The 12,176-nt window shown below is 44.1% G+C and overlaps 1 protein-coding gene and 1 long non-coding RNA gene across 10 annotated transcripts in view; one reads left to right on the forward strand and one right to left on the reverse strand.

Annotated features, from left to right (window-relative positions):
- The window catches only part of LOC142063642 (uncharacterized), a 295,850-nt gene that overhangs the window by 163,379 nt on the left and 120,295 nt on the right, over positions 1 to 12,176 (forward strand). The window lies entirely within an intron of this gene.
- The window catches only part of PAX2 (paired box 2), a 102,229-nt gene that overhangs the window by 54,087 nt on the left and 35,966 nt on the right, over positions 1 to 12,176 (reverse strand). For all 9 annotated transcript variants that reach the window (XM_075107599.1, XM_075107597.1, XM_075107604.1 and 6 more), the window contains one exon: positions 1,195 to 1,280. In XM_075107599.1, coding sequence (XP_074963700.1) covers positions 1,195 to 1,280 — 86 coding nt within the window. The remainder of the gene's footprint in view (positions 1 to 1,194; positions 1,281 to 12,176) is intronic.

Raw genomic sequence — 12,176 nt, forward strand, 5'->3', positions numbered from 1 at the left:
CAGAAGCAATCAATACCTCCAATACAAGCCTTCCAGGATGGAGCAGAACCTGTCAACTCTATCCAATGCACACCCACACATCCCAGTACATCCCAGAGCAATGAGACACTCCAGTAGCAGCACTTATGATCACTACCCCAGCTCAGCCAATTAATTCCCTAGATATTGCACTACTTTTCCAAGAAGGAATAGTATCTGCCAACTCCATCTGTTGTGGTCAGTGACGCCCAGACCAGTGAGCCAATCCAGATTAAAAGGGCATCCAGAAAAGCTCTTCCATACTGGCCCATTAATTTCATTGTGCTCTTGAACACAATTTCTGTACAGGATTATATCTGCCAGCTCTGTCCCATGTAGACCCGCACTTTCCAGTAAATCCTTCTATAGCAGTTGATTCTCGGTAACCAACACTAAGACAGTGTCTTAGTCCACAAATAAGCCACTGTATTTCACAGTATCCCAGAATATGGCATGTTTTTTCCTGCTCTGAATTGCTACTGGATAAAACATTGCTAGCAACAGCAGACCTGTGCACCATAAAGCCCACAGGGTAAAAAGTACCTCATCACACATCTAGCACAGTACTTTTAAACACAACAGGCTAGGAGACATTGGTCACTTTATTACAGCCTCCATCTTCTGCTCACCTTGATAAACCCATCTACCCCAGCAGAAAATATGTTTTCTCAGTGAAATACACCCATGGGATATCTGACTGCAGAGCTAGAACAATGGAGAACTCCGTTGCGAGGCATCAGAAATATCTTGCCCGTGTCTGTGGGTTACTAGCTCTAAGAAATGGACCGGTTCCAGCAAAGGGAGAGAGAGAAGGGGAAAGGGAGTCAGAGTAAGAAGGAGACAAAAGGTAAAGACTGGTGCTTAGACAGGATAGCAGTAAATACTTCTCTCTAGGGAGGCAAAAGAGAGAGTGTGAACGTGAAATGGATGTTAAGGCAGAATCACTTTGGGCAAACCCCTGCCTTGGGCTGGTCTCTCTGCCATGATTCCCTTCTCTGCAGTGCAACGACGGAAACAAAGAACAGAAACCCCTGATTTCCACTGGGGCTTCTTTCCCCCCACCCCCTCCTCCCTTTTGCTCTGCTTAGCATCTGCTTGTCAGACTTTGTTCCCTCAACTAAGCTTCTTCCTGATTTCCACTTGTCCTGTCACCACCCCTCATGTCAGTCTTCTTACCGATAGTATGTCCCGGTGCAGTCACACCTGTCCCGCTCCCATCTGGTGTTGGGTGAAAAGGTTGCTGAACTTTGGTTCTGATGATCCTGGAAAAGAGCAAAACATGTTCAGAACTCAACTGCAACTTCTCTGTGCCTTTGCATACCCGCGATCCCAGCTGTTGGAACCTGAAGGCCCGATCTGAGCTCTGGGTACAGCAGAGTGGCTTCATTTGCCTTCTTGTGGTCCTGATTCTACTGCTTTAATGGTCCAGTTCCCAGACAATTGTCCTTGCTCTGCTCTGCCATCTCCTCCCCAAACTTGAGTATTCATTGCATCTGTGGTGCTCTGTGAACGAGCTAGGATCTCCTCTGTGTTAGCAACTGCATTATCATTTATGATCCAATTTGTCAGCATGATCACGAGGTGGTCTTTGCAGCTGACAGACCCGCTGCTGGATTTACAAATGGTGTAGATTTAATTTTGTTGTGTATCTAAAAAATATTTTTCTGGCATAGAACTGAATGCTTTGAACTGATGGAAGGCTTGCCCAAAGCCCTCGCCCTTCATAAATGAGAAGGTGGGAGCAGAAGGCATCTTTAGGAAGTGGTGATGGGATATAGAGCACCAGGAGAAAGAAGCTCCAGCAAAGAGGGCAAAAATTGGTGTTTATCAGGTGGTGAATAAACACAGCACGGGAACTCAAAAGATGTCTCGGTGAATGCCACAAAGCTCGTAATGCAGCTCAGAATGAAAATAAACTGAACTGTAAGTGTCAGTGCTCCATTTCTTGTTACATGAAATCTTTCACCTCTAGGTCGCTGGTTTAAATCCAGCTGAGGTCAGTGGTGAAAGAAAATCACTATCACCTAGTACTTGACGGGCAGGGTCCCTGCCTACGGGCAGGTGCTGGGTATCTGTGACTCAGGAACCACTGTCTCACCAAGGAACTCGGCAAATAAGCCAAGGCCTGTGGAGGCCTTGGAAACCAAATTCCTTTCTGAGATTAAAATGAACCTCTCCAGTTCGGGTGAAGGCTGCAGATGCTCTTCAACCTGAGTTTCTGGAACTCTCAGCCCTGCATTACATTAGGTTTAACTTCTCCCCAAAAATCTCTCCAGAATGTGAAAGCAAATAACATATTCCCCCTGCCCACCCAAGAGCTTCCCTTAAAGATTCGCTCTAAAGAATAAGTTGGCAAAACTTCAAAGAAAAAATGTGCATCTAGTGGGCAGTATGGCATGGTTAGAGGTAGGCAGAGACATTGAGAGGGCATTTTTGAAAAAGCACAACTCCTGAGAGTGAAACCCTCTTAGGAAAAGAAAGGTATCTCAGGGTGTATCACCTCAGCATGTTAGGAACTCTGATACACACATTATGAACCCCGGGCAGTAGCTGGAGCAGCAGAGAGGCTGCCTGGGACATAGCTGGAGACAGGGAATGTCGAGGTTCTAGCTGGGGGTGGAGATCCAGATCCTTACTCCATGCAGGTCAGTGGTACCAGGGGCCCTAACCTACAGCTGCTGAGGACCTGTACAGAAGGTGTCTGAGGGCCTCAGGGCCAGATTCTGAGGTCATGTGGATTTGCACTAGCTGAGGAGCTGATCTGAGAAGTCTGTGCTAGGGCAAATAATATAACTTTTTTCTTCTTTTCTGGTTTTTTTTCTTTTCTTTTCTCTTCTCTCACATTCCCCCTAAAACCCCCTGAAGTGCCACTCTGGTTGTGTGAGTTTATTGATTTCCCCCAGCCCAGAGAAAGAGAAAGAGGGGATGGGGTGCAGGCAAAGGGATGGAAATAGAAAGCTATAAATTATTTGTGACAGGAAAGCAATAGTGCCAGAGTGCTGAGCACAAGTCCCGTGCCACTATTAGATTCCTTTTAGCCTGATGACACTGTAAAAGAGGTTAAGTGTCTGATGGAATCGTACACCTTGGGGGCAGGGGCAGTCCAGGAGCAGAACAAGCCACAGAGAACGGGTATATCAATTCTCCAGGCCAATAATATTCCCCTCATTGATCGCAACACAAAGTTCAAAAATCTCATTATAGCCAGGCAGACCTGGAACTTTTTAAAAATCAATAGAGTGATATAATGTATGTATACTTTGTATAAATGTATCTATCCATCCATCCGTCTACCCAAAATCTGCCTGAGGGTGTCTAAGTTAACCTACACATTATACTGTGTTACGTTCTATTGTAGTGTAGCATAGTGAATGGATTAGAAGGTTTCCCCTGCAGCCTTAGATGACATATTATAAAACATCCTGTTAGTACTGAGGTGACATCAGACGGTTCCATTCATACTGAGATGTGACGTCAGATTTGCCATTCGTACTGGGAGGTGGCATCAGACAGCTCAGCTTCTACACGGGGAACTGGGAGATGAGCCTAATTACCCTGAGATGGCCGATCAGGCTGTGCTGAATCATGCTGCATGAAAATTGCAAAGTTTCAAAAAGCCATTTAGAGTAAAAACGGTCTGTGAAATGATGGTGGTATAAAATGCCTGTCCATAATGCTTCAAAAATCCAAGCAGGGGACAAAGAGGAAGGCCCAGTTTCCTGCCCCGGTCAGTTGGTGGTCTCTCGGCTGAGAATGCCAGTTACTGCCAGTTGTGACTCTGTTTACTGAGATGTGTCCATTAGGAACTGGAATGAGACTTGTCAGCTCATTTCACCAAGTAGCGTCAGCTGGTAATGATTTTCGGTCACTACCAACCAGGGCCAGATTTCAGCTAGTGACCCAGAGGTGAAAGACACTGTTCAAAAACGTTCCCCTCCTAAGAATGAAACTGGTTTTATGTCAAAAGAAAGTGTCTGGAAACAGTGAGCAAAGAGGACCCGTTCTGGTTGTGCAGCCTCCAGTGGCTTGGGGTCAGATAATTCTTGGCATCAAACGCACAGCGAATCTAATGAGGTCCCAGGTAGAAGGTATTTCCTATGGCTAAAAGAAGAGGCAAGCCCTGAAGAGGCTCTCCCCAGCAGTGCTCCTTTGCCCTGCAGTCATGGTGGAACTCTAGTGTTGTAAGGAAAAAGGAGAAATTTCAGGACCCAAACGCTCAGAACGGAATACGGCAGTGCATCCCCCAGGTGGATTTGCTTAGGGACAGTGATATCCAGCAGGATAGCTAGGCATCCCTGCTGCTGCTTTAAGAGGCTTCAAGTGAGTCTATCCTACACAAGACCACCTAATGAAACAGCAAATGAAAGACGAACAGAGCTGACCTGGTCATGCAGCAAGCGATGCAGCATTATAATGCTGTCTTTAAACTTCAGGACTGCTGAAAGCTTCTCACCCGTACCAGAGACTGAAATACACTCTAAGCCAGCCGTCCTGCCTCAAACCTAGGATTTCTGGGTTACTTCTGTGTAAGAGGGAGCAAAACCTGGGTCACCTCTTGCTGCCTTTGATAGCTTGTTCTTGCCTCTAGACACTGGAGAAAGATGAGCCTTTTTGCAGAACACTTCCTCAGCCCTTCCCAAAAGCAGAAGGAACACAAATCCTGGCACACCAGTCAGCAGTGCTGATTTCTTGAAGTAAATGCCAATATTTTCAAATTCTTCTCTAAAAGAAATTGTCCCTTTGGACTAAATTCATCACTGCTCTAATTCCATCACAGTCAGTGACTCCAATAACAGCATTTGTGTTTAATTAGGGTCATAAACTGGTACTTACTGTAAATTCCCAGTTTTCATTTTCCAGTGGGAGGTTTTTGCACAACTTGTCTCCTTTGAGTTTTGGAGAATATACACAGATTTAACACCTAACCTTCTGAAGTTTCAGCAACAGGACATTTATAGATCTTTGGTTGCAGTAAAGCGACTGAACTTCATTTCACAATTTGAATTTAATATGGGATATTATCTTAAGTAATGGCGTATCATGTCATTATAGTACATAGTATCATACTATGAGTTATACATCCATTCCTGGAATTCATGAGTTGCCATAGTCGGCTTGTAGTAACTCTTTCTAGAGTCAATACTGCGTACAGCTCCAGCTGAAAGCAACTGCCTGTTTCCAGATGTCTTTGACTTTCTTAAACGTTCAGCATTAGATCATGAATTCCCAATGTTTGATTTCTATTTCATTATTTTAATACAATTCCTTTTGCTGATTCTGAATGCAGCTGGACAGACAAAAACGCTCTCTCCTAGTATGACAATTGTAACAAGCTCTAAACAAGAATGTAGAAAAAAATATTAGAAGTTAAAATTAGCTGAGCCACAGTCCTTTCTGAGAAGCAGAACTTTCTTTCACTCTCTGTAAATAAACAAGTAAAAATCACTTCTAAACCTGTCCAGAAATTATTTGCTAAAAGAATGACGGATCATAGGAAACGTCCCTCACTTTGCTGACATGTCTATCCAAACTCTCTTACAGCCTGACACACTCTGTGGTTTCTCCTCTCTCACTGTTGCTGGCAGAGTCTTTAGGGAGTGTCTCAAATAAAAAATCATACTAGGGCTGATCAGAGGGAGATGAGGTAGGGCTGAATCATCTGGAGTCTCAAGCTAGCGATTTTTTTAATCCTGGCAGACAGAGTGAAGTTGCTCTAAGGGAGAGTGGTGTGTCCTGCGGCCCCAGGGAGACCCTGACAGGTTTCAGAAAGCACTGGTATCCTCACTTTGATCATATTCTTTTGTCATGGATTATTTTTCAGAGTGGAAGGATACACTCAGTAGAGCACCAAACTCCTTGTAATTGTTTTGGAGTATTTGTATTTTAAATGCTCCGTATTAGAAGTACATTACAAGACCCCAGGGTGTGCATTACTGGGCAATTAAAGCGGTTCTTGGAAGGCTAACATTGTGAAGCTTCAGCCTTTTCTCTGCAGTGTGTCCAAGGGAGGCTGTGATGGCCAAGGAACACACACCCTGCTGTGCCGCGCTGCTTAATTAGCGCAGGGCTGTACTGCCGAGCCACGGGCTGTGCTGGCGGTAGGGACAAGGCAGCCTGCAGGGGCCTTGGTGCAGGGCTAAGTGAGGCAGCGATGCCTTCTCTGCATCCGATTGCTTGCTACAGAAGGGCTTGCGAGCATCCCAGTGATGCTGGCGTCAAAGCGCGCCCGAGGAAAAGAGGGAGAACGTGGGGCGGGAGGAGGCAACTCTGGGCTCCTTGGTGATGGCCCCACGCAGCCAACAACGTCCCACCTGCAGACTGGTGTTGCACAGGCATAAAGAGCTCTGAACATGGCTTTTGTTTCAAATTGGAGAGGTATTACATTTCTGTGCGTGGGTCAAGACATAGCTGAATTTGCAGGTGAGCAAAAGAAAGGGGAGGGGGAAAGCCTTGTTTGCACAAAGTTCAAAATGGAAAGCAAGCTTCATAGGATGGTGAGGAAGAACAACCAAGGGATTTGGGGGGTGAAGGAAGGAAAATAGAAAGTCTGATAGAGCCTAATCCGACTTAGGGAAAGGGCTTCGGTTCCTTGCTCTGTCATGGACCTCTCATCAAGACTTCGGACAAATGGCATTTCTCTCTGTGCTCTGTTTCCTGCCTGAAGTGTGAAGATAGGAGCATTGCCGTGCCACCTGGGGCACAGCGGCCAAGTAAGTGCTTCAGCGAGCTGCAGCACAGTATTGGCTTCATTCCCCTGCTTGAAGCAGGAGTGACATGTACCCTGCTGACAGTGGCTGTACGTGAAGGGAAGGCAGGTAGGCAAAGGCAACAGGAGCTGTATTTCAGCAGCACTGGCTTTGGTGGTCACGTTGAATTTGCAGCAGCAGATGTAGTTGGGAAGATCAGAGCTGCAGTTGCCCCCCAAAAGCCGCAACATAATTTCCATTAGGATGGGAGGGGGGCAGTAGCTTCTCCTACTGCTTTCAAAATCTACCGCAACACTTGCAGCCCTCAGAAAAACAGCTGATACTGGCAGGAGCAGCAGAGTCAGCTTCCTTGCTAGCTGGCCTGAGGCTCTGGCGCTTCCTGCCAAGACAGCAGAATGCCTTCAAACCCTGCCATACTCAGGGGCCACGAGCAATATTCACACATTCAAACTCTCTCCTGTCATGAAAATCACATTTCCTTCTCCCTACCTCTTGGAAAGGGAGAGAGAAGAAGGGTGATCATGTACTACATCAGTATATAAGCACAGGTATTACAGATTAATTAGATTGATTAGATAGATAGATTGATAGTCCTAAAAGGTGCCTGAAGAGGGATTATCTATTTTCCTGAAGCTTCCAAATAGATGAAAGATCGAAATGGAGATGCTTTACATATCTCAAAACACAATCCCAGCCCTCCCTGAGATTTGACTCCTTATCTGCTGTTAAATCTGCGTAGGTCCATCAGCTTTACTGCAGCTACACTGATATCATGCCTGAAGTCATGGGGAAAAAAGTGCCACTTCATTCCAGGTTAGTCCGCTCACTCCAAACATAAGAGGAAGCCCAGTCCTGCCCTTTTCCCTCACTGCGCTCTGAGGAGACGCAGAATTCACAGCAGCAGTTTTACTATCTGAAGGGCTTAGAGAGGAGCTAGGATTTTTTTGTTGTTTTAAACCAGTGACCCATGATGACTCCATATGGTTTTATTTCATTTAATTTGAGCAGAGCATTAATGTTCAGCTTCTAGCAGATCTCTGCCCGTTCCAGTTTTGCTGTGCTACATGGTACAAGTCCAGAGGTAAAGAAGACGGGTGGAAGGAAAGAAAGGTGAAGAAGCCTGCCTTCTGGGGCGGGGGAGATGTGCCAGGCAGTGGGCTGGCCTGCCAACTCACCCCGCTGAGCGGTAACGCGCAGCCTCACGCCACCGGTACTGACGGGGTTGGCAGCAGTCAGCCCCATGTCTACGGGTTGCCTAGCCTGACCTCCCAGAATAAACTGCTGCATTAGGCTTTAAGAAACATTTTCCCATTTATCCAAGTGGATTTGTGCTGGGTGCAAAACACGCCTGGGAAAAAGGAGGTGTGCTTGAATAGGTGCTGTGTTGTGGAAAGTCGTGGCTACGGAGCCATCAGGACCCAGGCTGGCTGCCTTAAAGCTGGCTAGAGTATATCTACATGAGCTGCAGTCAAGCAGTGACTGCAGCACAGAAATGTCCTCAGGCAGGTGTTTCTACTTTTATTACACTCAGTTCACGTTCAGAAGGATTTCTTTGCAGTCAGGAAAGTCAGAAATTCATTAAAATCGAAACATTTAGAAGATGTCATACAGTTTACAAAATACTGGAAGCAAACTTGATCCTGAGTGTACATGTTTGACATCCTGGGTTTAAGGTGAGTTAAGAAAATCTTAAAGGACAAAAAGTGTTCTGCTGGTCTTGGGCATAAAGACACAAGCCTGGGAGGAACCACCTGGGTCATCAAGTCCAAATTCCAGTATCATAGGCAACCATGGAGCAGGCTTTCAACTCACAGCACCCACGAGAGTATCCATCCCTGCAGCTACAGATGTAGCACTGCCCCTGAACAAACTCATAATCTCTTCAACAACCAAAAGCTTCAAAAATGACAGCAAGCCACAGGAAGAGAGCAGGAGAGAAGCATTGCCGGTGGCTAGGTCCCCATCACTAGCAAGAGATTTCTGCCATGAAAATGCCCAGAAATTTTTGAGCTCTTAGGAATTAATCATTTTCTAAGAGTACACCTACGCTGCGGGAACTGTGGTTCAAAGCGGCATCACCTGTTACCTACGCACCGGCCGGCTTGGGTTCTGCTAGCAGTGTGGCTGCAGCAGCATGGAGCTGGCGGGGGGTGCATCCCCACGAGCTGCCAGCACACCGGTGACTGCCACGCAGCCCGGGACGGAGCTGTCAGAACAGCAGCTGCGCCAGCAGGTGAGTTAGGAAGACCTACAGAAACACATAGGCTTGCCAAGGTTAAATATCTTAATCTGGAGCATGGGAACTTTTAATTGAAAGCTTTGCTTTTGAGCCCATTTCCAGTTATTAAAATTCAGGAGTCTGGGCTGAATTCCTTGTGGGCATTCATTTTGATTAATAGAAGACATGTGTGTACTAGCAGAGGAGTCTTGAACTGGGAGGGATCAGATAAACGTAGATAACATTCTCAACTCTGTTGTAAGTTATGCCATACCTTGTATTTTCTGTAAAACCTCAGATCTTGAGGATAAGCAATTATTTCAGCTTTCATTTAATACCAAGGTATTTCTGGCTTTCATGGCTGCAAAGACCAGGTGGAAGTGAGACCTGGCTGCCTCCCAAGGGGCCAGAACTGGAGGCAAAGGCAAAAAAAAAAAAACCCAAATACATTCTTATTTACAGCCTTGTGAATTTTATGCCAGTCTCTTGGTTTTGGAGGGTATTGGCTCGGGACTTTGTAACTTCTGGGCTTGGCAGCGTTGTGTATAGGCTGTGTATTATCTCTATATCCTGTAAAGTGCTCCATCGCAGTATGTGCTTTCATGTGTTGGGTGAGTAGATGATTCCCTTTACAGGGTTGTCATTGTGTGTTCCTCCCTCAACGTTTGTCAGAACTGGTGATAATTTCATAGTGGAGCCCTTAAGAGTAGAAGATGTTTGCCTGAAATCAAAACAAAAACAGTGCTGGGAATGTGTCGCTTTAGATCTAATGCTATTTTTACCTTGGGTGTTAAAGAAATTAACAAAATTGTGAGAAGAATTTCAGCCTTATCAGAATGGATTTTTTTTTCCCTTTAAAGTGAATTTCTTAGGGCAAATGACTTTGCTAAAAAAATAAAAATTAGGATAATGTATTTAGATTTTATTTAAACAGCAGGTTCCAACTACACTGAAAAGTAGCTGTAGAATTTTATTTAAGGTTCTTATTCAAAATCACATCAATAAGCTGAAAATTTCCAGAAAGAAGCTGAATTTTTTCTGTCCTTTTCTAGTCCTCATTGCTCTTGGTATTATTTATTCCTTGCTTTATCGTGCTGCCAAAGCAGCCAGGTACAGGCAAGCGCTTCAGGGTGTGGGTGCTACTATGAGGGCGCCCAGCATGAGGTTGGTGTCCATCTCCAAAGAGGATAGTCTAGTTCTCATATTTATAGGACAAAGACATCTTTTTATAATGAAAGGACAAATCTGTAGCCAGTCTGTTTGGCTCACATAAGTCACTCACAGGGCTGGTGTTTAACAAATACAAGCTATATATTTGTTTATGTATCTATATTGTCTTTGCAAATGCACTAGCATTTGTCTCAGTATGTTTTAATTTCTCATACAACGTGAGTACTTGTTTATCTTTGCCTATAGGTCCCTATTTATAACTGTGGCTATACGGAGTTAAACATTTGGGTCACATATTATATATTCAGACCCCATGAAGAATTAATCAACATTTATTCAACCAATGCAGTTTTTAACAGAGTTTAATGGGCAAATAGGCTGTTGAGAGCCGCGGCTTGTAACCATCAACAGCTAGCTATATGGATGTTTTTGTACAGCACCAAGCACAGTTATTACAAATAGTAAGTCATAACCACCTAGAACTCATCCGTAACAAGACTATAATATCCATTATGTGATATCTAACATCTGAATACCGATATATAATTAATGTGGAACCTTGCTGGATTATAAAGCCCCTACCGGAGTGTGCATTTGTATAGTATTTTAAGTTTGTGAGTGCAGATCTGCTCTATTTCTAAATCATATATCTGGCACCCACCCCATCAACCGTACAGCTATGTGTTGCTCTGGGCCTTCAGCAACCTGTTCCTTCCATCCTTTTCTGTTTCAGTCACGATGGCCGATAGAGAACACGCTGGACTTTTGGGTCCCCTCTTCCTGGCCCCGTATAAATACAGTCTCTGCCCGCAGGAGTTACCAGTCAAAGGGTTTACCTACGTACAGCTATGCAAAATAACTAATTTGAATTAACTGAATGTGTGAAATTAAAGTGGTCTAGTTAAACTACATTACACCTCTGACTCCCTTGTTTAGAATTAAGGCAGCTTTAATTTAGTTTAGCTTAATTCACTTTGGAAATGAAGTAAACTAAATCCAATTTAGCACACTGAGATTCTGAATGAGCACCCAAACAATGTTTTAATGCTTCCAACCAATGCACTTGCAAAGTTAATTCAGATTAATTTTCTTGTTTGCCCTCATGTAAACATGCCAGTTGCCTACTCCCTGTCAATGAAACCATCTCGGCTGAGACTCCTTCAGCTACTCCAAATTGACAAACAACCTCCCAAGAGCAGCAGTTCAAACGAACCTCCCACATGTACAAGTGTTTCCTCACCCCTACATCCCCACGCAGGCAACCTTTCTCCCCGTGAGCTTTAGCGATCTCTAAGACTGATTTGTCCTGAGCTTGACACCCTGAGCCAGGCACTGGCTGGGTGAACACAGAAGAGGAGCAATTATTTAACGCTACTGGAAGATCTGAATTATAGATCTTTAATTATTCAAATTTGACAGATTAGGCTTTTACAGTGGAATACTGTATTTCAAATTACAAGATATTCTTTCTGAAAATCAGGATATTCTAGAGAATTTTAGTGATTTTATCCAGTTCCATTATTTCAAGACATGTTCCCCTCGGTCTGAAATAAGTACTTGTTCACCTAATGAATCAGAATACCTCCAGCTGAAAATTAACATGCATTTCATTTTTTGATCTAACTTAGACTGGACAAGACCAGATGCAATCAGGATTCATAGGTAGAGGAGTACGGAGGAACATAGGCAATGGTATCTAAAAAACAATACTACTTTTAAATTTTTTCTTGTATATATGGTAGTCTAGGAAGACAGGAGGTAGCATAAGTTGGCCCAGAGATTCTATCTTGCCATTTTTAAAGGGCAGTTGCAAAATCAATCATGAACAAAACAATCTTAGGAATAACACAGAAGGATATTTTTAATGCAAAAATATTAATCTCTTTAAAGCACCATTATAGAAATTTCAAACTTTTCATTACCTTCCTTAATAAACCACACTGTGTATTTGGTCAAAAGATGTCTTAGGAGGCAAATGTTGTCAAACATTATTTTTCTCACAATGCAGAAAAAGCCCTTGAAAAAATTGCCTTTTGGAAAATCTCAACTCAGACAAAGCACCT

The sequence above is a fragment of the Phalacrocorax aristotelis genome, chromosome 12 (assembly GCF_949628215.1).
Source record: "Phalacrocorax aristotelis chromosome 12, bGulAri2.1, whole genome shotgun sequence".
In the NCBI taxonomy this organism is placed as follows: Eukaryota; Metazoa; Chordata; class Aves; order Suliformes; family Phalacrocoracidae; genus Phalacrocorax; species Phalacrocorax aristotelis.